The sequence below is a fragment of the Penicillium nucicola genome, assembly GCF_028828085.1.
Source record: "Penicillium nucicola strain IBT 29836 chromosome Unknown utg000002l, whole genome shotgun sequence".
Classification (NCBI taxonomy): domain Eukaryota; kingdom Fungi; phylum Ascomycota; class Eurotiomycetes; order Eurotiales; family Aspergillaceae; genus Penicillium; species Penicillium nucicola.
In genome coordinates, this window is record NW_026643126.1 from 3476249 (window position 1) to 3502613 (window position 26365).

The following is a 26365-nucleotide window of genomic DNA, read 5'->3' on the forward strand; positions in this document are numbered from 1 at the left end:
CTTTAAAGGATCTACACCGTCCTCTATGTAGAGCAGAATCAAAATGGCCGAGGTGTACCCCCTACCGGTTGGGAGCGTGACTTTCCCCTACCTCAAAGCCATGTTGGCTACTCGTGCTGCAGCTCACACCTGCAAAGAGGTGACGCCAGAATGTCCGCTGGGAGGAACCATCTACGGATATGCACCGGATTATTCCACGACCGTCGAATTCGCTGTCATATTCGCCATCTGCTGTCTGGTCCAGTTGGTTCAAATGTTCAGATGGCGTCTGTGGTCATTTAGTATTTGTGTCATTCTCGGGGCTTTGACGGAAGTAATTGGTGCGCTAATCTCATTCCCATGTGTGACGGTGGGCGATGGAACCAGGGACTCACCAAGCAAGCAGGTTATTTCGGTCGAATACTTCTCAATCAGAATCCATACTCGTCAATCGGGTTTCAAACGCAGATTGTGACGTTGACTCTCGCGCCGGCTTTCTGGTCTGCGGCTATGTACCTCACGCTGAAGCATGAAGTAAATGTATTGGGACCGCAATATTCGCTGATACAATCCAAACTGTATCCCTATATCTTCGTCACTTGCGATATTGTCTCTCTGACTCTCCAAGGTGCCGGCGGCGGCATCTCGGCTACCGCAAAGACAACTAAGATGATTGACATGGGCAGCCATATCATGATGGCTGGGATTGTCTGGCAGGTTGTCACCTTGACGGTCTTTGCAATGATGTCAGCTCAATTTCTCTGGCGGATCAGAAGTGCTCCGAAAGAAACGTTGACGTTTGAGGCTCAGAGGGTCTGGAAGAGCTCGAAGTTCTGGTCGTTCTTCTGGGGTATTGCTATTGCATTCTCTACCACCTATGTTCGGTGTATTTACCGGTTAGTCTCTTGCTATGTCTTGTCGTAGATCATGCGTACTAATTCTTCTGCAGTATTGTGGAGATGTCCGATGGGTGGAGGAATAAGATCATGCAGGACGAGTTTAGTTTTACTCTTTTTGAGTCTGCGTGGGTCAAGACTTATCTAATGTGGTTTGAAGAATATACTAACATAATGGACTCTAGTATGTGTGTTGCTGCTGTGGTTGCACTTTGTATTGCACATCCTGGGTATCTTTTCAAGGAGATGCGCAGGGACCACGACGAAGAATCTATGGTGGATCTGAAGGGAATACAATATAGGGAGAAGGAATTTGTTTGATGACTGCTTTGTGGGATTTGGCTTGATGAATGATGGGCACATGATAATAGGTAGAATACGTACATTGCGAGGCCATCGTAGGGCGAAAGCAATGTATAACTAACCTCCAGGGCTTGAACTAAAATATAGCTTATTAAGTTCTTCGCTCTGAGACTTCAATGTTATATGTGGTGGAACGGTATTGTATCCTTTCTCGGCTGATGAGGAAGAAAGAGACGAGTAATGAAGAAGTAGTGTAGTAACTAGTTATTACTAGTTAACTAATAATAACAGCAATTAACCATGCACTTTCTATCGGGGCAAAAAAAAACAAGTGCAAAAAAGAAACTCTCCCTCGGGGAATCGAACCCCGGTCTCCCGCGCTTATCGGTATTAATGACAAGCGGAAATCATCACCACTAGACCAAGGAAGATTGAATGACCGAGTTACTGCTCGACCACTTGGCTGGTTGATGGAAGATTGGGCCATCTTTGACATTATGTTCTCAAACACCATATCACAGAACCTATCAACGGAACTGCTACATTGCTTTTCTTTTTTCATACTATTGACTGTGTGTTGTAAATGCTACGATATTATTGAACCCCGTGATCTTTGGTATCTAATTGGCTTTAGATAATCTAGTCATCTTATTGCTTTATTTCTGTACGCACATGGATATATATCTGGAACCAACCGCACTTATTTCTATGCCACAACTAACCAATAGCTCTCTATATGCGACTTCGAAACAGCAACCCTCACTCTTTAGCCAAAGCAACAACCTTCTTAGCAGCCTCTTCAAACCCATCAAAAGCATGCAAAGGAAGTCCACTCTCCGCAATCTACAACCATCAATCAGCAACAGGACAGCCAAAAACCACGAATCAGCACATACCATCTTCTGTCCCAATTCCTCATTCGTCCCACGCAGCCGCACAACAACAGGAACCTTCATTTTCAGATCCCGGAACGCTAAGATGATTCCCTCCGCAATCATATCACAGCGCGTTAATCCACCAAAGATATTGACGAAGATCGCCTTGACGCGTGTGTCAGAGCAAATCACCCGGAATGACGACTTTACCGTTTCGGATGTTGCTTTGCCGCCCGTGTCAAGGAAGTTGGCGCAATGGCCACCGTGGATTGTAAGGGCGTCCACTGTGTTCATAGCGAGACCAGCTCCGTTCACTGGGTTTCTGTTAGCTGATTGAACGAGGATACCAGTGACACTTCTTTGCTTCGTGATGGGTGGCCTACCTAGTGTGCCAACGCTGCCTTCACCTTCCAGCCTGTATTCAGTCAGTAATTGCAAGTATTGCCTACCACGCACTGACATACTTGACATAGACAATTCCATCTTTCTCAGCTTCAACTTCCTCAGGAACTTCCTCGGAGGTGTTTCTCAACTTGTGAATATCCTGCTGACGTCCCGAGCTGCGATATGCTGCATCATCGAATCCAAAACGAGCACCGTGAACCTCCAAAGTCCCATCAGCAGTGACTCCAACCCGTGTCTCTAGCACGAATGCTTCTTTCTCCTTATAGATCTCCCAAAGGGATTGTACCAAACTGGCTAGCTTCTCATTACCAGAAGCCGAAAGGCCCAAGTATGCAGCAACATCGGAGATGATAGAGCTGTCGCGAAAGTTGGCTTGGGTGTATGCAAAAGGAAACTTGCGCGAGTTTGCCGGGTCAAACCCGGCTGCTGAAGATGCGATAATACACGGAGACAAAGCCGTCCGGTCGACGGTGATAGATATAGAAATATCAGAATCCGAGGCCTTGTCATTGACCAGGACAGACTTTTCCCCGAGGAGATCAAAAGCCTGGAACTGCTTGATGTACAGACTGCGTTTTTGACCAGGGATTGATCTCAAGACTGGAGCTACTCGTCTCATAGTGTGCAGACCTCGCTTTTGCGAGCCTGCTCCAGCGATTGACTGTCAATATGTCAGAATATCAAGATCCCCAATAAATTAGTATAGAAAAGAAATGAATCCACACTCACACTCACACTCGGGCGATTAGCCCGTCTCTCCAACAGCATCTTCATCCCAGCACCAAACTTCTCAGGATGATCAACCATCACAGCCCCAGCACGCTCCAGCGCGCGATACTTCGTCTCCGCATCAGGTTCACCAGGCGCAGCCCAAGCCCCAGCATGACCCATAATCCTCCCAGGAGGAGCCTCACGACCACCAACCAGCGCCATGATAGGCCTGTCCAGTAATCAGCAAACCAAGCCATGCCACGCCAACACCCCCGCAACGGGAAGAAAGAAGAACAGAAAAGAAAAGAAAAGAAACATACTTCGGATCCCTCACCCTCCTCCGATACTCCCGAATCCACTCAGCAGCATCCAACTCAGCCGTGCCCCCAATCTCCCCAACAAGAATCATGCCCTCCGTCTCAGGATCGTCCTCGAAAACCCGGAGCCCGTCAACGAAATTCGTCCCAGCGAGTACATCCCCGCCCATGCTAATACAGAGACTCTGCCCGAGGCCTGCGCGCGTCGTCGAAGCAACCGTCTCGTAACTCAACGTGCCCGATTTAGCCACTATGCCGACATTCCCCGGCGCAAAGCAGGGCAGGGGCTGGAAGCCAATGCGGCATTTTCCTGTTGCTGATATGATGCCTGGGCAGTTGGCGCCTACGAGGCGGGTTTTGGATTGCGTGGCTAGGATTGCGTGGATCTGTAATAGTGAGTAGGTGATTGGAGCGGGGACAGGGTTGAGGTGAAATAGAAAGGGAAAAGGGAAAGTGAATGGCAGAGAAGGACTGGGGGTATTCATACACGCAGAATATCATGGATGGGAACATGTTCCGCAACAGCCACGACGAGGGGAATCTCAGCTTCGATGGCTTCCTCGATTGCTTGGGCTGTTTGCGCGCCGGGAACGTAGATGGCGGATGCATCTGGTTTGGACTTTTCTTGTGCCTAGGGGATATCAGTTTCTCTTTGCATTTGACACTATACTACCGGATTTGGAAGATTCATGTTCATATGTCGGTAACTTACAACCCTCACAGACGGGAACACCGGTAGTCCTAAATGTTCACCTTCAACACCTGGCTTGACACCGCCGACAATCTTGGTTCCCCATTCTAGGGATTCTTTGACATTTGCTGTTGCTTGTTTCCCTGTATAGCTTAAGTTGAATATGTTAGCATCATACTGCGGTAGGTCGCGTGTTGGACAGCGGGATTGTTATGGAATGTGAAATTGACCTGTAAAACCTTGGAATAGAACTCTAGTGTGTGCGCCAATCTTCAAATTGGATAATGTATCCGCGTAGCCTGCGACGCGACGGGTAGTGGTGAAGCCTCGTTTTGTTACAAGTGTGCGCCATAATGTTGTGGGGGGTTTGGGCAGGGAGGGAAGAGGCATTGTCACGGGGGTTGATGTTAGGCCCGGATTTCAATGTTAGCTGTTGGGGTTATGTACGCAATTGGGGAGGGGAGGGAGGGGAAGATATGGGGTAAGTTATGGGGTTTAGAGGTAAGAAGGCTATTTGGACTAAAACGGCTAAGTCGGCTAAGGGAGAGTCTCCACTGTGTTTGCCGACACGTTTGGTGTTGGGGATATTTGACAGTATTTGCTTTGGTTCTACATAAGTATTACATTTAGGTTAAGTTGATCTGCAAGGAAAAGTAAGGCTTGAATGTAGATTCCACTGCTTCGTATCTCTTCAAATCATAAGGTGTCCAACATGAACAAAAACGTGAATAGATGCACCAAATGTCGCTTCAACTAGAAGATCCACCCCTTCAATATTCATTAAGATGCAGCTTCTTTCCAACAAACCGTCTTCGAACCGGTTTCTCACCGCGCGGATCCCGGTCGGCATTAAGACCCTTCAAAGCATGAAGAAGCATACCGGCATCGAAGAAACCATCTAACAAGAAAGGTCAGTAAAATACCCCTCAAAAAACAACTAAACATAGGAAACTCACATCCACCCATCCCATCATCTTCCATATACGCACTATCTGCCGCAGAAGTAGGAGTATCGGCACCAGCCCGATCACCACCAGGACGAACAATCCTGCCCCGCCGATTCGACTCAGACTGCAAACCTTCCGCCAGCGCCTCGGTCTCACGAGCACGGCTTGTGCGCGGACTCGAAGTCTTGCGGCTAGTGGCGCGCAACAACTTTCTTATCTCAAAGAGATAAGATTCAAGGGTATGCATGAGACGAGAAGTCTGACGATGTTTAGAAGAAGCACAGAAAGAGATCGAATCGTCTTTGATGATATAGCCGATTCCGAAGCCGTCGGCAGATGTAGGACCGAAACCGAAGTGACGCAAGCACGGATTTCCGCAGTTCGAGGTTGAGAGGACTGTGTTGTTGATCTTGTCCCAGCCTGCATCGCTGAAGATGGCCGGCGTGGGCGCGGTTGTTGTACGGTAGCGGGTGCTGCTCCCGCTTGGCGAGGACAGGCCGTCATCTGAGTAGGGCGGTTCGGAGAGGGGTTTGGGTGACTCGAGTTCTGACGGGGAGGAGGCTTCGCCGGGGCTTGAGTAGCCGCCTGTCGAGCTTGCGTCTGGGAAGAGACCTTCATCGAAGGAGCGTTGCCAGAGGCAATAGAGGGCATAGAGGTGGCGGTCCTGGCCTTGGCCTTTGGAGCAGTCTTTTGTGGTGAGTGTGTGTTTTTGGCATGCTGAGCGGAGGGCATCGACTTTTTGTTCAGCTGTGTTCTCGCCCCAGAAGGCTGTGACAAAGTCTACGCATTCTGATGTGACGGTTCGCACCGCTTCTGTCCGGCCGTGGAGGAACATCTTGGTCATAGCAGGCTCATAAGTGTTCTCGACTCGGCCGTAGAGACCGTAGTAGGCGGCTTGGAAGGCCATTTGGACAAATGCATCGGGTGAGAAGCCCATCGAGGTTATGAAGTTCTTGCCATAGCCTTCAAAGTCGAGGACTTGGAATTCGTGCTGGTAGAGTAGGTCGGAAAGATGGGATTCAGCAAAACGGAGGGCAATATTCAACTCGGGTGTCATGTCCCATTCAAGTTTGCGGGGTGTGGTGCTGACGTTTCCGAAGCTGCGGGGGTCACGCTTCGCAGGGTCAGGGCTGCTAGTTGCCCAAAGGCTTGGTGCTTGACCGTTGATGGTTTTGGCGAAGCGCAGGATCGTGTCGGTGTACACGTCACTGGCGAAGCGCAGTACTGTGTGTCCATCTACACCAGTGTGCTCGAAGTTGATACCCGCGCTACCGTTTTTGCACACTATGATTTGAAGCTTGTCATACCACCGGTTGGTGCAAGTTCCAACTTGGACGCCCTTGATGACTTCACTAGTACCGCAGAGCATGTTGGCACAGAGAGCAGCTGTGGTAGATGGCTCTGTGTCATCAAGGCACAGAACAAAGAGCGCAGTATCAACGATGTTCAAGCATTCTGCGTTGTTGGAGCTCGGATCCTTGGTCATGATATCCCGCAGCCCAGACCAGACCTTCCGGTTTTCCGTACTGAGAACACCCAAAGCGCCCTTTGCTGCGTGGTGAATGGGGGTCTGCGCAGCATCTTCAATAATGGTCTGCAAGTTGAGTGAGATATCCTTCTCGCTCATGATCAGATCATTCTTATCATCCAAGACATCAAACCAGTAAAACTGGCCACGGCACATGATGGCCAAGTGTTTGGCCGAGGGATCTTGGCTAATGACACAGCCATTCTCCGTGGGAAGACGAGCAGTTCCGAAAAGACGAGAGTACTGATACATGCAGAGGGGAGTTCCTCGCACAGTATCAGGAGGTAACTCTTCGCGACGCACAGCTCGAACAAACGCCAAGGCTGAAATAACCAGAGAGGCAGCACGAGTCACCTGGTGGTTTCTAGCGGGCGTCGGGTCATCCTCCAAAAGGAAGAATGGATTGAGGTTGAGAACAACAGCTGCGAAACGTTAGATGATATACTCATGTCAAGGACACAGGACACTCGGCTTACGATTATCAAAATTCAAGTATGAATCATACCCTGTCCAAGATCAGCAGCTATCCCAGACCGACCCATATCATAAAAAACCCACAGAATTGCTCAATGTAACTCGTCTTCGACCCAGCATAAGTCTTCAACTTCTCCTGCAAGATCGGCCCGTCATTCTTCAAGAAATCCCTCACAGCAGCCTTGGTATCCTCATGCTCCCTAGGGCCCTGCAACGCCTGCAGCGCATCAAGATGCCTGCGACAGGTATCTTCAAGATCAGGAATAGGAAGCTTAGGCAAGGAATCCTGATTTGCAAAGGTCAAGCCCTGGGTCTTCGGGTTGTGCAATTCTGCGACCTCCGAAGAGGGACGCTCAGTCGAGACATTCGGTCTAACGACCGTTTGGCCGTTGCACTGAGACTGGGGGTCCGAGCCGGACATCTTTGAGTTTGAGTTAGTGTCCATGGCATCACCCAAAGGCTTAGGCCTTTCAAAGAAGCGAACAGCTGTTTGTGAATAAGACATGTTGTTAGATGCGTCTTTCGAGTAAGATGGAAATGTGAGAAAATAAGTGAGAGAGGCTAGATAGAGCTAGCTAGACTAGGCGTAGTGACTAGCAAGAACGGTGGGAATTGACAAGAGGCGTAGAGCCGTGCGGTAGAAATAGTGGCAGTCTTGGAGGCAATAGGATGGCATTGAGACTATGTCATGTGCGTGTGCATTTGCATGTGCAAGCGAAGATGACCAGTGACCAGGGACGGGTGACAAGAGTAATGTGAAGACAATATGAATAGAATAGAAATAGAAAGAGCCAGAGTCATGCCCGAGGAAAAGCCAATAAATATGAAAATGATAATGGGCAGCGGAGAGTGGATCTCGGACCTAAGGGGAGGGACAGAAGGACTTACTATTCGCAGTAAAGGAGCCGTCACTCGGTGATCGGGAGTGGTACTGACAGTGGACAAGCGCAAGGGTAGCGCCGGAGAACCGGATGAGCTTGGCTCTGATGAGATGCTATCAGAATCAGAATCAGTATCAGTTCAGTATCAGTATCAGGATCAGCAATAATAGACTCCAGGGTATCTCGCAGAGAGACGCTCTGGACCCAAAGACCCAAAGATGCCAGAAATGAAGAAGAGCCCAAGATCAAGGAATGGAAACTGGGGCATCCCCGGGTTCGGGAGGAATCCATAGGGCGGGATGAGATGGGGCGCACGAACACTCACCTAATCTGACACCCTGCAGGATACTGCAAGGTCGAAATTAGCTTATGGCGGGGTATTTTGCTAAGATGAGTGAGCAGAGTTGAAGCGTCACTATGCCGAGACCAAATAGCTTTATACAAATAGCACAATGGCTCCAACAATCTGAGCCTTGAAGTTCACTCGGGATTGAAGAGATCGGAAGAGAGTCCGATGACGTTTCGGGCGAAGGGAGACGCGGGGAGAGCCATCACGTGACACAGCCACCTACACTACGGAATACACTTCTACATCCAGGACTGTTGAGAAGAATTCATGATCACGCTTGGGTCATACGGAATACATCACGCTCACAAACAAAGGACGCCGGAGATTTTCATATCCACAGAATGAACCGCAACAGAGGGCGGAGAGAGACAAGATGTCAAAAATATTCACAGTTGAACGGTATCTGCATGTCTTTCCAGGGAGTCCAGACACGCTGGCATACATACAGTATGGGGTCCAACTAGCAACCCCAACCTCGAGGGATACGGACTAGCGCTCTCCTGGAAGTGCCCACGAGCGAAGGATCGCCTCGGGGGCTAGACATGCACATAATCAAGAAGAGAAAGAGACAAAGGACCAAAGACAAGCGAATGAAAGAGACTGCCATTGAGGAAGGAGGGCGAGGGGTGGGATGATAGGATACATGGTCCGAGGAGATCAGATCACAACCTCCACATATGAACAAGTTTCGGACATGTGGTTCCTCCATATGAACAGTCGTACATCGCGAGTCACTTAGGCAGTGTAGATGGCAGCGCCCTGGGGAGCCAGAACGTTGGTGGCGTACTCGCCGTCGTAGTTACCGGCGGGCGAGTAGTTGCACACGGTGAATGGCACGTTGGAGCCACCGGCGTTGCCGAGCGAGGGGCAGACGACAGTGGCACAGCCAACTTGCTCAGTGCCCTTCCAGACGATCTGGGAGAAGTGGCCCCATGAGTCGAAGTTGGACATGTCGGGGCTGGCGATTCCGTAGAGTTCGGCGAAGTATACCATCTCGTCGTTGTACATCAGGTTGGTGATCATTTCACCGATGGAGGCCTCTTCAACACCGTATCCGATGTTCTGACCGTAGCCACCACCATCAATGGAACTAAGGGGGGGGAAAATGTCAGTACTGTGGTGGTCGTGGGAAAGGGATACAGGGATACTCACGTGTCGTGCTGGTAAACACACTTGGCGGCAAGAGTACGGGCACTGGACTCGAGGGATCCAGACCAGGTCACAGAGGTAGCAGAGTGGTTGCTGCGGTGGACATTGTGGTTGTACAGGATGGCCTGCTGGTAGGTGTTGGCAGGAGTAGACGCGGCGGCAGCGGCAGCGGTGGTGGTGGCAGCCAGGGTGGTAGGGGCAGCGGAGGTGGTGGCAGCAGCGGCACCCTCAGTCCAGTAGGAGGTGGAGAACCAAGTGGTAGCGCTGGTGGTGGGGGCAGGAGCCTGCTCAACCACGGCGTCCGGGGTGGCAGCCGCGGCCTCCTGGGTAGCGGATTCGGTCACGGTGGACTTCTTGGTCAGATCGACGGTGGGCAAGGCATTGACGGTCGGGGCGGCAGAGGTTTGCGAGTCAACAGTGTCCTCCTTGACCAGAGCTTGGGTGGTCGGGGTGTGCGTGGGCCAGGCGGTGACAGTCTCGGTGACGGTGGTGGTGGTCCAGTCGGTCACGTAGACATCCTTCTGGACAACCTTGGCGCAGGCGCCAGCGGCCATTGCGGCGAAGATCAAAGTAGAACGCATATCGGGTGAGAATCACAGATCAAAGGATGTAAGAGAACTTCCCCAGGAAGTTGTGATGGTCGGGATGAGAGTTAAACAGATCTACTGTTCAACAAAAGGAGTGTTTCAGGCTGGCGCTTAAGGAATGACGGGCCTAGACAATCTTCTTTCTTCAAAGAGTGAAGAGAAAGAGAGAGAGGAGAGGCTGAAAGAGTGAAGCGTGAAGAAGGGAGAGAAAGAGAGGGATGCGTTGAGTAAATGTAGAAAGGGGAGAGTGGGGGCCGTGCGAATGTCGCAAATTAGTTTAATGAGATGAGGAGGTTAAGGATTTCGCTTTTATTATTATAAGTGTTCAGTCTTCGTTTGGGAGACTGGTGTCTGTCTGGACTACTTATTGCTTTCTCTCATGCCGGACTTACTATCACCAACCTCTTGACCTGGTACATACCTTGCCCGGCCACCCTCAAGCCTGGCACATTCTTGACTACATTCCTACGCGTCCGATATTCCCACTCAATTGGTGTTTGGGTCAGAGAATGGAACCATGGACCTTGATCAAATATTCTCCGAGAGAGTCTGGCCTGGTAATTTGTTCATTTCTATCTGATATTAAGGATCTGTATTAATTGTATGGAAAAGAGGCGATCGTCCCCCCCCTGGACCCTCTCCACTAGTGCCATAGTACTATGCTGTATTGTACAGAAGCCCCCCTATTAGCCGCGCGTTGGAAAGTGGATTAACAAAAGAACAATGAAAGAGCAATTAGAAGTACCGTGGACAGGAAAGTGTCACCCGGACTGTAAAAAAGACCAAACAAAAACTCCATTCGAGATCGGGACATCAAACACAATGGAGACGGGGAGTATAACCCCTGGCCAGGAACAGTTTCAAATCGCCGAATTGGCCAATCACAGGTCAGAAAAGGACCAAACAAGACGACACAGACCCACTTGCAACGCCCACTAAATAACTTGGCTTTGGGTCTGGTCCATTCGACTTGCACGGGCTGATCCCAGATAGATTAATTCCCCAGTGCGACGTTTCAGCCATGAGGTAGTGGATTGCGTTGGGTACGGTATACATGGAATGAGTGAAAAGAGCTATTATTTCCCTATAAATGCACAATAGAAGCAGAATACCTGCAATGTGCACGTATCAATTCCCTGTTTATTGAGTTCAGCCGTGCCCCAATATTGCCCATGGATCATCGTGCGTTGGTGGATAACGAAAAAAAAAGAAAAGAAAAAAAAAAAGAAAAGAAAAGAAAAGAAAAAGAAATAGAAGATTGGAAACACGACGCATCATTATTGCGATCGTTGAAAACACGACCAATCAAACATGCAAAGATACGGTAATTTCGCATCAGCCGTGGAAACTCCTAGCGTTAGGCGTTAGTTGTCGGGGACCCCCGAGTGAGACAGGTGCCTAAACTGCATCGGAAACGTCATACCACAGAGATCCATACCCTAATTCTCATGCTGAGGTAGATCGCGATCGACCTGAGGAAACTTCTACGACTAGCTGCGTCGGCATTTCGAGACCGCCACAGGGTCCAGATGTAAGGCGTGAGACCCGATGAATTTCATATCCACGTACGTTGCAATGTACACAAAAAGGACCAAACGGCCAGAACGCCACAAACCCCTGAAATCACCCACGTAATCAAGTAAAATCATGGCATACGACTCTATAGGTCAGCGGTCGTGCACTTGCCCGCTTCACACACCATCAGGTAATTCTTGGCTGGCTCGCCGGCTTTGAGTTCTTTGAAAAGCGGGTTGCGCGACTTGAGCCAGAAGGACTGGTTGCCCACAAAGTCTTTGAGATGAGTGGGACGGATGTCGATAAGCGAGGTTGCCACGATAGATGAGGAAACTACCATGCCAGCCTTGGCCCGGACCCGTCGCCTGATCAGGTCTCGTGCGGAAAGGGGTTCTTCGGTACGGCCAAGACTCGAAGGGAGTTCGGCGGTAGAGAAAACGCCTGTCACTGTGCGAGTGCCAATCTGAAGACCCACGATCACGTCCAGTAATCCAACAAATAGGAATGGATGCTGGATAATCTCCACGGAGAAAGAATTGCAGGTCTGTCGGGCCAGGCTCCGATAGCTCTCATCCTCGACGAGGGCTGCCAAGCGGAGGAGGTTTCGTGCAATCACGCCGTTTACAGAGGGGGTAGCAGACTCGGTGCCAGTCTTCAAACGAAGGAGTGGGCCGGGCATGCCGGGTGTGGTGACTGAGGAGGTGCTATAGTATCCGGTCGACGTCGAGCCTGATTCGGCCAGGAAGTATTCGTTCAAGTATTCTGTCAAATGTTAGTAAATGCAACCCAAAGAACAAGATCGGACTTACTTTGCAATCGCTCGGCAAATTGGAGATAGCTGTCGTCAAAAGTAGCGTCGTACATGTCAAGCAGACCACTGGTCAAGTATGCGTAATCATCAGCGAAGCCGGGGGTGTCACCACGACTGCCGTCACGGTAGATACGCCAGAGCTGTCCTGAGGCTTTGTCAAAGAGGTTCTCTTTGATGAAGCTGATCGCTCGTGCTGCAGCCTCGCGGCACTGAACAGCCTTCGAACTTTCAATCTCCTCAAAGAGAGCGCTGCACTTGGCGAGTGCCCCGATTGCCAGACCGTTCCATGCAACAATGATTTTGTCGTCTAGATCTGGATGTCCGCGTGTTCGTTCGCGGTAGTCGTGCAGCTTCTGCTTTCCAGTCTTGATAATCTTGACCACCTCCTCCTCACTGAGGCCAAAATCTTTAGCAAGCTTGCTTGGTGTGGCCCGGATGGACAACACATTTTGGTTCATGAACTCGTCGTGTGGGTCGTATTCTGGTGCAACATTGCCATCTGGAAGGACACCCCAGTGTCGTGCGCAGACAGGGGCATCTCGAGGACCAAGAACTTGAGTCAGTTCTTTGAATGACCAGACATAGAAGGCACCTTCGCGCTTTTCGGTGTCATTGGGGCTTGGATAGCTGTCCGCATCTTCCGAAGAAAAAAATCCCCCGGTGGGCGATTGTAGTGGCTCTGTAGTCAAGTAGGCGGCAAGATCATACACAGCACCGAGAAGTTCAGGCTCATGGGTCAATCGGAACGCATCCACATAGACGTCCAACAGCTGGGCTTGGTCGTAGAGCATCTTCTCGAAATGAGGGAGACTCCAATCCGTCGTCACGCTGTAGCGGGCATATCCGTGACCGAGATGATCCCGAATTCCACCACGAGCCATGTTTACCAAGGTGGTAACAGCCATTGCGGTAGCTTGTTCACACTCATCCTGCCCAACGATATCTTTGACCTCGGTGGGATAGGCACCGAGTCGGAGTAGGAAGCTGAGGTTGGAGGGAGTAGGAAATTTGGGCGCGCGACCAAAACCGCCGTTGATCGAGTCGTATCGAGATGCGAAATGTTGATAAGCTTCCTCTAGAAGCTCAATGTCCATGTCCTCGTCCACCTCACGCTCTCCATGGGAGTGTGTTCCTTCCTCGGCAAATTCTCTGAGCTGTTTAGTAATATCCTTCGCGCTTTCAAGGCAGCGTTGCTGTTGTGTTTGCCAGACATCTCTCAGCTTCTCCAAGATCTCAACGAAGCCAATTGCATCCGGTCCCATGAATGTTGTCGAGCTAGGGCCTTGCCAGTAGGTACCACCAAAGACGGGTTCCAGGTTTGGTGTCAAGAAAACATTCAAAGGCCAGCCACCAGATCCCGTGGTGGCCTGGACATAGTTCATGTAAATGTCATCAATGTCTGGACGTTCTTCGCGATCGACCTTAATCGGGACGAAGGATTCATTTAGGATCGACGCCACTTCCGGCGACATGAACGATTCCTTTTCCATGACATGGCACCCTGTACAATGTTAGAATAACCCCACCTTGGTACCTAAATTAGAACTCACAGTGACAAGCAGAGTAACCGATGCTCAAGAAGATTAGTCGATTATGTTTCTTGGCAAGCTCCATAGCTTCCGCATCCCACGTCTGCCATGCCACGGGGTTGTTCGCGTGTCCTCGGACCTACAATCTGTCAGTTTTGGCACAAGTATCCCTTGAAGACACACTCACATAGGGTGATCTGCTTTGATCTAGACGATTCACCATTTTGGGCCCTGTTTCAGGTACTGCATGGCGGGGGTGGGAATGGACTCCCGAGGCTGCCATGGTGACGCGGTGGTACAGTTATCAAGACTTTTTTTTTCCCCGGGGGGAGGGTGGGTGGTCGTTAGGCCGCGGCTTAAGAGGGGTAACTAACGGGATCCGGCAATACCCGCACAGTAGTGTACCTGTGCCCGACGTCTTCAAATACAAAGGTCGAAATCAAGGTATAGTTATAGCGTGACAAAAAGACCGGGGGTTGAAGAACGGCCATAGGCGGGGTCGGGGCGAAGGTCGAGAGACGCGGGAGATCGGCCATGTGCGTCATGGCTGCATCAGGAAGGTCACGTGAGGTATGCGAATACTTCAATTGCTCGTTGTAGATCAAGCTGTTTTGTTGATGTTATGTTTATGAACACCAGAATAGGTGTAGAATCCGAATGTAAAGATACCTGAATAAAATTGCGACCAAGTGAGAACTGACCGCACCAACAGTCATATACTAATGTCTATGACCGCCCACCATAATGTACCATCCTGTACATGCATTCAACTTATTACTTCGTACCCATTATCTATCAAGATAAGACTCAAAAAAATTGGCCAAATGAGCAGCCGAATTTAGAAGGTTCACAGCTTCGAGGTACATACGTATGTCGCCTCAGTCGGGTGACCTTATGCAGGGTAATACCTCGTACGCCATGATCAAACTTAAAGATGAGACCTGATAGCATTCGAAGACTCAAATTATAGACATGGTGTTTCTAGATATGCACATATTCAAAACAAAGTGGGTATCGGACCATCTAATCGTCCATGAGTTCGGCCAACTCCCGTTCTTCTTCTTCAGTGAGCATGGATTCCGCCTTCGGTTCCTCTTCCTCGACCACTGGCGTCTTAGCCAGCTCGACCGATTTTTGAAGTTCATCAGGTCGAAGAGACCATTGGCGAATGGTTGCATCGATACCCACGCTGACGACGGTTGATCCGACCAGAACAAGACCAGTAACCTCCTCAAAATGACCGGAGAAAGTATGATAGAGCTCGCCAGTCTTTATCGGTTAGTATAATTTAGAGCTCAGTTTCGGAAAAGAAAGAGGAAGCACTTACCGATCGGTTCCATACTCGAACCTCCTCATCGCGACAAGCGGTCACGACCCAGCCTCCAGTTTCATGAACGACAACATCCCGTACAAAATCGGGATGCTCCAGGGTCATGTTAGCCTTCCATGAGTCCGCACGAACCAAACATTTGGCAGTTTTGTCGGCGGAAGCAGTCCAGAGATCGCCATCGTTGTCGAAGAAGAGCTTGTAAACGCTGGTTTCATGAGGAAGTAGAGGATCAGGGATATTGCTGCTGTCAAAGATGCTGAATTGACGAATCTCCCTATCACTGCCCGCACTGAATACAATAGGTTGAAGATCCTCCGATTCAGGGTCCACTGCAAGGTCTTGGATCCCTCGGGCGTGGCCCTTGAAGGTCTCAATACGTTCGCCAGTGGAGATCTTGAAAACCAGAACTTGTGCATCAGCACCGCCACTAATCAGGAGGTCCTCTCCGCGCAGTCTCGCACTGGTGATAGAGCGGACAAAGTCGGCATGGCCTTCGTACTTCTGGCGGACTTGACCTGAGGTTGCATCCCAGCTCCACACAGCCTTGTCCCAGCACCCGGCAAACAGAATCTTTCCATCAGGGCTCACACAAAGACTTGTCACAGGAGCCATCGGTCCTGTGAACACGTTGGCAGTTTCTCCTGTCTGTAGAAGGTGAGAATTGATAATGATCTGCGAGTAGAGTTGCACGTACAGCAAGATTAATCCTCCTCACAGAGCCATTGCTTTGTGCTACATAGATTGAACCATTGCTCAAAGGATCTGAATGGACTGCCAGGATCTTTCCCTGCAGGCGAATGGGATTGCCATTGGTATTCTGAGACTTTGCATCCTTCCGCTCCTGCTCATCCAGGGAAGCCCTAGAGAATCAATTAGTATGTCCAATACAATCCCACCAGACAGAAGCTCACGATGTCTGAAAGAAATGATCCCGATTGGAAGAAGTAGTCATTGTTGTTGTCGTTGATGCTATCAAACTCCCCCTCCAATGCCTCCGTCAAACTGCTACCTGAGCTTATGTAGTCCGCCGTAGCCCGAATCCACCACAAAACCACAGATTTTGCTCTTCTACGCGCTTCTCTCCTCGCATCATCACCTTATCTCATCTTCAACCTCGTCCCCGCTAGTCTCCCATCCTCTTCGTTTCCCCGCGCGACGTCGCGCAGTTCTCAATCATGGAGATGAACCATCTCATTGGGTCAGTCCGCCCTCGGAGTTCCTGGGGTAATGGAGGGAGTTAACACCTGGCAGTCAGCGTTTTAACCTGATCTCCAAGAGCGACATTCGGTGAGTCTTCTATGTATGCCATCTATGAATTAAGCTAATGAGTTAGCTATGTCGGCACACTCCATGAAATCAACCCCGAAGCCTCGACGATAGCTCTTGAGAATGTTATGTCATTTGGATCTGAGGGACGCCGGGGTAACCCCGCAGAGGAGGTGCCCCCTTCCACCAGTGTCTACGAATATATCGTCTTCCGCGGCAGTGATGTGAAGGATATCAGCATCGCTTCCGAGGAGCAGAAGGAAGCAGCACAGCCAGAGGCGCCCCGCGTACCCGACGACCCTGCGATTCTTGGCGTAAGTCAACCACCAACGACTCCCCAAACCCCGGCCTATTGGCCAATTGATCAAATGATGAAAGATTTTCGGATGTAAACCACAGACCTGTTCTGAATGCGCAAAACCGTGTAGAGTTTTCCGTTGCCTTCCTTCTGATGATCAAATTCACTTTGCCCTGGTTCATTCTTCTAATGCTTACACCCGCGCTAACTGTGAAACAGGGCATGCAACGACCCGTTCCTGGTCAAGCAACCGAATCAGGCCCCCAAAGTATTCCTCAGGGCCCTCCCCAGCCACCTCAAGGTGCCGGTCAGACACCTCCCGGCTATGGCCAACAGCCTCAATTCCAACAGGGATTTTACCCACCTTATGGCCAACGCTTCGGTCCTCCGCCTCCTTTCCCTCCCGGTCCTGGCTTCCCTCCTTATGGTGCTCCTCCTGGGTGGTACCCCCCTCCTGGTGCCTTCCCTCCTGGCCCCGGCCAATTCGCTCCACCAATGCCCATGGCCCCTGGTCAGCAGCCCGGTCCTCAACGCCCTGGCCCTCCAGGTGTTGCCCCCGGCCCGAAGCCCACTTCCGAGCTCTCCAGTGAACTCCCCGCTGGAGATAAGGTACCCAGCAAGCCCAACAGCCGTGACGCAACTCCTGCCGCTCAGAATGCCCCGCCCCCACCCGTCGAGTCTAAGCCGTCGGTGGCTGAAGTCCAAGCTTCTGTCGGCTCGGCCCCCGCACCTGTCCCCCACAAATCTGGCCGTGTGATGCCTGCTATTCCGATTGCGGCTCCCAAGGCTGCTCCTCGTGCCAACAACCAACCTATCACCGATGCTACCGCAGCTGCTACTGCTGCCGTCGCCGCCGCTATGGCGAAGCTGCCACAGCCAGGTGCTCAGAAGCAGTCTGATGCCCCAGTGGACGCTCTCACCCAGCAGATGAACAACATGCGTCCTTATGATGGCGCCCGTGGTGGCCGCGGAGGTCACCCACACCAGCATCCGCACCACCAGCATCCGCACCAGCACCAGCACCAGCCTCGTGGTGGCCGCGGAGGACCTCGTCACCACAACCAGCAGCAGCAGCACAAGAAGATCGAAGTCCCCCAGTCTGATTACGATTTCGAGACCGCAAACGCCAAGTTCAACAAGCAGGATTTGGTCAAGGAGGCTATTGCTACTGGAGTCCCTGCCGCGGAGGCTGAGGCTCACGCGGAGGAGATGGAATCCCAGGATGCTGCCAATCACCCCGCGGCGGCTTCCAACAGCATGTACAGCCGCTCATCCTTCTTCGACAACATCTCGAGTGAAGCTCGTGACCGTGAAGAAAACACCGCTCGCGTTGGTGGTCGTGAGTGGCGCGGTGAAGAGGAGAAGCGCAACATGGAGACCTTCGGACAAGGCAGCGTGGATGGCTACCGTCCCAACTACCGCGGTCGTGGCCGTGGCCGTGGTTTCGGACGCGGACGCGGTGGATACAGCCGTGGCTATGGTCGTGGCCGTGGAGGCCGGCCCCAGTCCGAGTCTACCGGTGTGCCTTCCCAGAGCTAGACGAATCCTCACTTTCTCTCATGTCCTTTCAGCGATGATTGCTATGTCTTTTGATCTTTAGGGGTGGTAAGACCAACGACCGAAACGAATACTCACGGTTGACTCGTCTTGAATCGTTTTCTTGTCTTCGGCGCAATGGGATCTGGGTCTTAGGGGGGCACACCGGGATGGCCATACGATAAGTTTGTGCGAACCAGCAATTATGGGTGTTTCTTGAATTTTGTTTACTTTCTATTTCGTTCTCTCTGTCATGCATACCCTTCCTGCAGCGTCTTTCCTTGAATTCCCGGATCGGGCGGCTATTTCCCTCATGTTTTGTGCAGAAAGTGGCAGATGAACCACGAACCTCCATATGGAGTAGATTCAAGCCCGCCATTGGCGAGGCAGACATCGTTGTGTGTATACCACCTGGGAGAAACTCCCTCCAAATGAAAATGGCAAAAAACGAGGCCAATTGGCCTGCGCAAGATATATTTTGAACTGTTTCGTAACTTCACATTCCCCATATACACGTCATTGTGGAGAAAACTGCTCAATCTCCGCATCCCCGGCTTTCGGAAGATATCACTTGGAATATCCCCCGCAGTTCCTAGTGGATTCCTGTAGTTGTAGGCCCGAATTTAGCCTCGGATATCACCAGCCCTGCAAGACCCTCGGCAGCAATTTACTCAGATACAGTTCATATAAACCTGAACCCTTCCTAGACAAAGGAATTCGGTACCAGACCCTGTAAACTACTATAACCACACTCTTATATCATTCTTAAGCTATGGCCCCGCGTAGTTCTTCCAGGCTTTCCGCAATCGCCAGCCAGATCGAGCACGAATCACCTAGCAATATCCCCGAAATGGCTTCTTCAGTCCAAGTCCCCGACCAATTACCCTGGAATCCGAACAACACGCAGTTCCCCTCAATCAAGAATCTACCGAAACTGCCCGGCGCACCGGAGGATGCTGCTTGGGTCTGGGGAAAAGATGACGAGGTTATTTATTTGCTGATCACACCGACTATCTGTTTCTCGCAACTAATTGGGCTATAGTTGGGTCGATTGAATCTTTTGACGCCGCAGCGGGTGAAGGCTTCGACTGCCGAGATTGAGACTGGTGAAATGGTTCGATTGGAGTAGGTAGAAACAACACAGTGGATGTTGTTCCTTTGCTCACCATTTATACCGCTCAGTCTTCCTCTCACAGTACCTGAAAAGCCTGCTTTTGACCGGGAGGTTTTCCAACATAATATCAAGACGCTGGCCGAAGATATATCCTACGATGATACCTACACGATGAACACGCAGAGTGGCACTCAATGGGATGGTTTTAGGCACGTAAGTCGTGAAGTCCAGCTACGGTGATCTCGACACACTCAATCTCACAAAGCATCTTAGTTCTCCCACATTGACAGCAAGCTATTCTACAACGGGGTAAGCAAAAGCCCTCCCCATCTCAAACCTCCAAATCAAATTCCAACCCAAACCAGGCCAAAAGCACCGACTTCCTAGGCCCGACAGCAAACCACCGCTGCAGCATCCACCACTGGGCAAACCACGGCATAGCCGGCCGAGGAATCCTCCTAGACTACTACTACTACGCGCAAACCCACAACAAGCCCTATGACCCCTACACAACCCACAACATAACCCTAGCCGATCTCCAAGACTGCGCCAAATCCCAAGGCCTAGACCTCCGCCCCCAATCCCAAGGCGGCGACATCCGCATCGGCGACATTCTCCTCATCCGCTCGGGCTTCGTAGACAGGTACTACCAGCTCAGCTCGGAGGACCGCTATGCAGCAGCAACACGGTCCCACGACGACCTGTGCTTTGCGGGCGTAGCGCGCGAGCAGGATCTGCGGGACTGGCTGCATGATTGTTATTTTGCTGCTGTTGCGGGGGATTCGCCGACGTTCGAGGCGTGGCCGGTTCCCAGCCATGATTATTTGCATCAGAGCTTGTTGGCGCTTTGGGGTTGCCCCATTGGCGAGATGTGGGATTTGGAGAAGCTGGCTTGGTTGTGTCGTGAGAAGGGGAGGTGGTCGTTTTTCATTACGAGTGCTCCTGCTAATATGCCTGGTATGTGCTATTCTCTATGTGGTCTTGGGTAGGTTGGGGGTCTGCTAATTGGTTTAACATTATAGGGGGTGTTGGTTCGCATGCAAATGCTACTGCTATCTTTTGAAAGGGATTCTCTTGTTGTGCTTGAGGGAAGCTTATACAACGCAGGCAGAAGTCGGATTATACAAAAGATTTCAGTCTCAAATTTCATATACGTCATTGTTGTGGTGATATCCTTGCTTTTGCTATGGCGCTTCATTTGTTCAAGCCGCTGGAACTTTCATACGTACATTCAAGATTAATACTACGGCCAGCGCAGTTCGATTCAACCCCTAGCTTAATCGATATCATTTTCTCGACTCCTAAAATATTCAATCGGTTACCCCTGAGTCGGTTGATGTCATATATTCTGTTGCCCTGACAAGCCTGACAAATCTTGTTTCTTCAGTAGCAAAACCACATGTACGGAGTACAATACCATCAGATCGAGAATATCTAGCAATAAATGATTTCATCGATTTCATCTTGAACATGTATTAGATTTTATGTTTGTCCATTCAATGATTTGCAAGTCAGCCCCAATGGCGGAGTAAGGCTGTATCATCCAGGCAAATGATTGACCGATCTTCGCAAAATGAAATCAAGCAAATTTAGATCGGCAAGTCTATTTGCCACCCGGAATTTGTACACGTACAGGCCGATTGTCATAGGTACAGTACAGTAGAGTGGCGAGAGCGCCGGATTGTTCGGCTTGTCGATCTACAGTACTGTAACCAGGGAATGATTTTAGAAACGTGCATTAGTTCGTCCATATACTGCCAAGAGAGTTTAAGAGCTTGATATGACCTCCGATGTGATCTACAGATTATAAAAATACACAGAACACTTTACAGTACAGTACATGCGAATAATTGAGGCGATGTTCCACGTCAGGGGTGATCCAGTCTGGTCGGGCCAGCTTTAGGATCTGCAAGTATAGGAATCATATGGGGCTATTGTAGCCTTACACTGTGCCTTTGAAACATTCTCAAGATCAGGCTGTGAAGTCCATATTTGCATACTGTACGGTGGGGTGATCCTGGCAATTTTCAATGTTCACGCTCGCTGCTATGTTGATCAGATATCGACAACGTCGTCCCTTGTGAGAGCCGCCGCAGTGTATCATGGAGTTTCACCCATAAATCAAATATAGTATATCTCAAGAGTACTGATCATCTTGCTCTTGGTGAGAATCTAAATGCTCGCCCAAAGGTATGTATAAGCGGGATGATTACCTCGAGATTGAGGATCTCTATGAATCTCATTGTGCACAATCTAGTCTTTCCTGAAATCACCATCGCAGTCTAGCAGAGTACGAATGATTGAAATATCTGTGCATTTGATGACATGGGCGAGCAGTGAGTAATGGATGTCGCCTGTAACATGAGATTCGCGCTATAATCGAGGAGTCATCAAGTCATCTCCCGGTTTTCGAGTGCGTTGCTAGAAATAAGCAAACGTCTGCAATGTACTATTATACCAAGAAGGAGAAAACTATTCAGCCTTCTCGGATGTAAGACAGGCGGTCTTATTCTATTACGGCCTTGTTGATATCCCAGATAGTTACGACGAAACTTGTTCAGGATGTCGTCACCTTTCAAGAGAATTCTATGGATTCGACAATGCTTTGATTAAGAGCGAACAGACTTTTCTCCAAAATTTAAAGGACCGAGCCTTCACATAGTCAGTACACGAAGTACAAGATATGCAGATCATGACAACACGCGGCGCATCGCCCCATTTTTTCGTCAGAATAAAATAGGGTCTACAGTGAAGAGCATTACCTCGAGGCAGACTCCGTTTACATGTACTGTACACATGGCTTATTACCAAAGTGAGAAATAATCGACGGCCCACCTTACTATCACCCCCGTAAACACAGGATCGACGAGACCAGTTCAGGAGAATATACAATGCACATACTGTACCCCAGGCCCTTAGCATCCCTGATATGGAGCTCTCCCCATAATTCTCCTATTGAGGTGGATCAATTGCACGAGCAGAATAGAACAGGGGATGTGTTGTTCGCAGGTATAAGTATAAAGACCAACAGCTTCTAAGATAGCGCAAGTCAGATTCAATCTACACTAGCATTCTCACACGATGTTACCATCAATAGCATCAACCATCCTATTTTCGGCTCTAGCACAAGCAAATACCCAGACTTACAATCTTACAATCCAAAAGAACGCACCAGAAAAAGCATACCATGTACCAGCCGACTTCTTCAGTTTCGGCTTCGAAACCGCCTTCTTCCCCCAATTCGACACCGATCTATCCGAAAACATAATCAACTCCATCGGCTCGCGCATGAGCAAGCCCTTGATCATCCGCATCGGCGGCACAAGCGGCGACCTGGTGCAGGTCAACCTAACACAAGAAGAACCCGCTCGCTGTGCGAGCGGACCGGACTGTCCCTACTCCAGCGAAGATACCTTCGTGCTAGGCCAAAGTTATTTCGACACCTTCAAGCGATTCCAGAGCGCAACAATGACCATCCAGGCGCCCATGATCCCCGTCAAGCCTGACAGCAAGGACGATGATTGGATTCCCAATTCGCTGGATTTTATCCAGCGCGCCTACCATGCTCTTGGAAAAGAGCGTGTCAATGCTATTGCGTTGGGTAATGAGCCTGATTACTATTCATATGGAGTGGAGCAGTATGTTGACCGGGCGCTGGAGATTGAGAACCGCACCATTGAGCTTTTGGGCTTGGAAGGTGCCGATAGACGGATCTTTGAGCTGGGTGATATTGGATGGACAGTGATCAAACAGCGGGACCAAGATGGGGAGGACTTTGGCTTGCGGAAGATCTTCCAGAACGAGCTCAATGCGAATGGATACGGCAAGTATGCTGCGCAGCATTACTACCAGGCCGATGAGGGGGGCAAATATGATTCGCAGGCGCTGCAGGGTATGTGTCATTATTTGTTTCTTCTTTCTGTTCTTCTTCCATTGCAGATTTCAAGGCGTGTACGCTGACTCTATCTGAAAGACCGTCTCATGAACCACCACGCCATTGCTGAGCGCTTCCCCAAAATGCGAAGAGGCATTGAATACATTCACCAAGCCGACAGCAAGATTGGGTTTGTGATTTCCGAGCTGGGCTGTGCTCTAGGAGGTCCTCCCGTCAGCTTTGCTGGCGCTTTTGGTGCAGCGCTGTGGGCAGTTGACTTCCACCTGACCGCAATGGCACGCGGCGTGCAGCGAGTCTCGAATACCATGCGCCCGGAGGCTACGCATTCTTTCTGGGTCCCCAATGATATGGGCACTCAGACTCGTGGTCCTTCTGTGCAGGGCGTCTTCCCTGCTGCGGCTTTCATCACCGACTTTGTGGGCAAAGGTGACTCTCTCGGTCAGGTCATTGAGATTGAGGTACCAGGCATGCCGCAGTTCTTTAGTGCGTTTGCGATGTATGATCTCCAGTCAGGTCAACTGGCACGTATTGCGCTTGTCAATCTGAAGCAGTGGGATCATACCTCCCAGGATGACCGAGGTAGTGCCGAGGTTATCCTGAATGTTGGTGAGATCGGGTCGATGCATGCTCGAAGACTGCACGCTGAGAAGGGTACATCGGCCATGGGCTTTGATCTCGGTGGCCATGGAGATAATGTAACCTGGGCTGGAGAGCAATGGTCTCACACCGTTGATGGGGGCAAGGGGCATTTTGTTGATGGTACTATGGTGCAGGAGACGGTCACTATGGAGGACGGTCATGCCCGAATCTCCGTCCTTGACAGTGAGGCGATCATTGTGTATTGTAATACGGGGATTAGTCTTTTGGATCTTCTTCAATAATGTAATCAATGTAATTAGCTGGTTTATTAACCATCGAATTTGAGACTTGTATCCATGGAAGACAGTAAATAACCCAGTGTCTCTCTAAGTGTGCAAAGTCAACCTCTGGCCACAGTAGATAGGGGAAGAATGCTTGATTTATTTCTTTTCTCTTCTATTCTCTTGTCCCTTCATCAACTAAGTAGCATCTTTAGTCTATCAAATCCCCACAGATGCAAGTCGGCTAAACTCCGGCAAACGGGTCCCCGCAATGCAACCCCAAGACTTTCTCCGTATTCCAGCAACTCATACCTCATTTCTTCAACTCGGCTTGTTCTCTCTACCCTTGCATAATTCTCCATATCCCCAATGAGCACACACACTCAAACGGAGACCATCGTGCTCCAAACAGTCAGCGAACCCCAAAATGAAACCCAAGAGCAAAGTCCCCCAGAAATCAAATGGAAATATCCCAAGATTCTCAGCGCAGGACTGTCCTTCTTCGTGGCGGGCATCAACGACGGAAGTCTAGGATCAATACTTCCCTACGTGATCCGCGCCTATGGCATCAACACTGACATGGTAGCTGTATTGTAAGTGACCTACCAAAAGCCGCCAAAACACCTCTCTCTCCAATATGCCTCTTACTTCCAAACTAACCTCCCCAGATACGGCACAACCTTCTTCGGCTGGCTCATAGCAGCCCTAACAAACAGCACAATAACCCAACACCTCGACCTAGGCCCAATCCTCTGTCTAGGAGCCAGCATACAAATCCTAGCCCACATCCTTAGAGTCTGGCAACCGCCATTCGCGCTCTTCGTGGTAACATTCTTCCTAGCCAGCCTGGGCCAAGCATACAATGATACCCACGCCAATACATTCGTCGCTGCATTACCCGGTGCGCACCGCTACCTTGGCTTCATCCATGCCATGTACATGGCCGGGTGTTTAGTTGGGCCGTTTGTGGCAACGGGTGTTGCGTCCGCGAACGCTGACTCGAAGTGGTTCCTTTTCTATGCGTTCCCGCTGGGGATTGGCGTTGCGAATCTTGGGCTTGTTGCTGTCTCGTTCTGGGATCGGATGATTTCTGCTTTCTCTTTGGTTTCTGGTTCTGGTTCTGGTGCGAGGGGGACGAGGAGGGGCAGTAATGCTGGTGGAGGGGGGTTGAGGGAGATCAAGGATACGCTTTCGATTTCTGGGGTTTGGTTGTTGAGTTTGTTTTTCTTTTTCTTTTTGGGGGCTGCGATTACTGCTGGGGGTAGGTTTCTTTTTTTCTCTCTTTCTTTCGTTCTCTCCGCGATGAATGTTTACAGTTGCTGATCTGGTTAGGCTGGATGGTCGAGTACCTCGTCAATGTCCGCGATGGCGATGTCAAGCAGATGGGTTATGTTCCTGCTGGCTTTTATGGAGGTGGATTCCTTGGACGACTTCTTTTGGCAGAGCCTACACATCGGTTTGGGGAGCGGCGGATGATCTTCATTTATGCTGTGCTCTCCTTGGGATTACAGTTGGTATTCTGGCTGTGTGTATCGCCTCTTCCAATGTCATGCATGATTCGGATTGATTGACTCAATGGAATCAGGGTTCCGAATATCATCACCGAAGCAGTCGCCGTCAGCTTACTCGGTTTCTTCATGGGTCCCTTCTTTGCAACGGTTCGCTCATCCCGTGTTGTCATACAACGTTATATGGAATAGCTAACTCACGTTCGATGTAGGGTATATCTATAGGCACAAAGATCTTTCCACCGGAACTCCGATCTTCCGCAATTGGTAAGCCACTAGACCTTTTCCTGTCTACTATCTAATAACCACAATAGCATTCGTCTTCGTCTTCGGCCAAATTGGAGGCTCTATTTTCCCGGCTTTGACGGGTATCATTGCTGCTAGGGTTGGTGTGCAGGTGTTGCAGCCTATGCTTGTTGGGTTGATTGCTGCCTCGGGACTGAGCTGGTTGATTCTGCCAAAGGATGCCCCGTTGCATCGGGATTAGGAGCTGGGGCGTTTTAAATGTTGACCAGACCATTTTTTGAAGGTAAATATTGATGAGACCCAGGTGTCAATGCTGGAGAAGACTTCAGAGAAGTGCCTGATAACTGGTGTCCACTACATTTTGA

General features: G+C 50.2%; 9 protein-coding genes across 9 annotated transcripts; 5 read left to right on the top strand and 4 right to left on the bottom strand.

Annotated features, from left to right (window-relative positions):
* Window positions 1-43: 43 nt before the first annotated feature.
* On the top strand, window positions 44-1196 carry N7511_003067 (RTA1 domain-containing protein; the record flags this gene model as incomplete). The annotated part of the gene is made up of 4 exons (XM_057125492.1): window positions 44-313; window positions 367-875; window positions 929-1003; window positions 1061-1196. The coding sequence occupies 4 exons, from the start codon at window positions 44-46 to the stop codon at window positions 1194-1196; spliced, it is 990 nt and encodes a 329-aa protein (XP_056987651.1).
* A 741-nt stretch (window positions 1197-1937) lies between these two features.
* N7511_003068 (uncharacterized protein) lies at window positions 1938-7631 on the bottom strand (the record flags this gene model as incomplete). The annotated part of the gene is made up of 11 exons (XM_057125493.1): window positions 1938-2021; window positions 2075-2468; window positions 2518-3119; window positions 3194-3398; window positions 3490-3872; window positions 3974-4117; window positions 4199-4320; window positions 4356-4447; window positions 4985-5075; window positions 5134-7074; window positions 7211-7631. 11 exons carry the CDS (start codon window positions 7629-7631, stop codon window positions 1938-1940), a joined length of 4479 nt encoding a protein of 1492 aa, XP_056987652.1.
* Window positions 7632-9091: 1460 nt separating this feature from the next.
* On the bottom strand, window positions 9092-10086 carry N7511_003069 (CAP domain-containing protein; the record flags this gene model as incomplete). Its single annotated transcript, XM_057125494.1, has 2 exons — window positions 9092-9446; window positions 9509-10086. The coding sequence occupies 2 exons, from the start codon at window positions 10084-10086 to the stop codon at window positions 9092-9094; spliced, it is 933 nt and encodes a 310-aa protein (XP_056987653.1).
* A 1666-nt stretch (window positions 10087-11752) lies between these two features.
* N7511_003070 (thioredoxin domain-containing protein) lies at window positions 11753-14230 on the bottom strand (the record flags this gene model as incomplete). The annotated part of the gene is made up of 4 exons (XM_057125495.1): window positions 11753-12369; window positions 12417-13919; window positions 13969-14086; window positions 14135-14230. 4 exons carry the CDS (start codon window positions 14228-14230, stop codon window positions 11753-11755), a joined length of 2334 nt encoding a protein of 777 aa, XP_056987654.1.
* Window positions 14231-14970: 740 nt separating this feature from the next.
* On the bottom strand, window positions 14971-16229 carry N7511_003071 (WD40 repeat domain-containing protein; the record flags this gene model as incomplete). Its single annotated transcript, XM_057125496.1, has 4 exons — window positions 14971-15216; window positions 15275-15922; window positions 15972-16137; window positions 16189-16229. 4 exons carry the CDS (start codon window positions 16227-16229, stop codon window positions 14971-14973), a joined length of 1101 nt encoding a protein of 366 aa, XP_056987655.1.
* A 223-nt stretch (window positions 16230-16452) lies between these two features.
* Window positions 16453-18380, top strand: N7511_003072 (uncharacterized protein; the record flags this gene model as incomplete). The annotated part of the gene is made up of 4 exons (XM_057125497.1): window positions 16453-16475; window positions 16529-16564; window positions 16611-16857; window positions 17061-18380. The coding sequence occupies 4 exons, from the start codon at window positions 16453-16455 to the stop codon at window positions 18378-18380; spliced, it is 1626 nt and encodes a 541-aa protein (XP_056987656.1).
* A 769-nt stretch (window positions 18381-19149) lies between these two features.
* Window positions 19150-20554, top strand: N7511_003073 (uncharacterized protein; the record flags this gene model as incomplete). The annotated part of the gene is made up of 6 exons (XM_057125498.1): window positions 19150-19362; window positions 19420-19502; window positions 19560-19704; window positions 19765-19800; window positions 19857-20448; window positions 20514-20554. The coding sequence occupies 6 exons, from the start codon at window positions 19150-19152 to the stop codon at window positions 20552-20554; spliced, it is 1110 nt and encodes a 369-aa protein (XP_056987657.1).
* A 2018-nt stretch (window positions 20555-22572) lies between these two features.
* On the top strand, window positions 22573-24267 carry N7511_003074 (glycosyl hydrolase family 79 C-terminal domain-containing protein; the record flags this gene model as incomplete). The annotated part of the gene is made up of 2 exons (XM_057125499.1): window positions 22573-23383; window positions 23465-24267. 2 exons carry the CDS (start codon window positions 22573-22575, stop codon window positions 24265-24267), a joined length of 1614 nt encoding a protein of 537 aa, XP_056987658.1.
* A 348-nt stretch (window positions 24268-24615) lies between these two features.
* Window positions 24616-26241, top strand: N7511_003075 (putative MFS transporter; the record flags this gene model as incomplete). Its single annotated transcript, XM_057125500.1, has 6 exons — window positions 24616-24839; window positions 24915-25507; window positions 25579-25771; window positions 25832-25904; window positions 25967-26021; window positions 26069-26241. 6 exons carry the CDS (start codon window positions 24616-24618, stop codon window positions 26239-26241), a joined length of 1311 nt encoding a protein of 436 aa, XP_056987659.1.
* Between the last annotated feature and the right edge of the window lie 124 nt (window positions 26242-26365).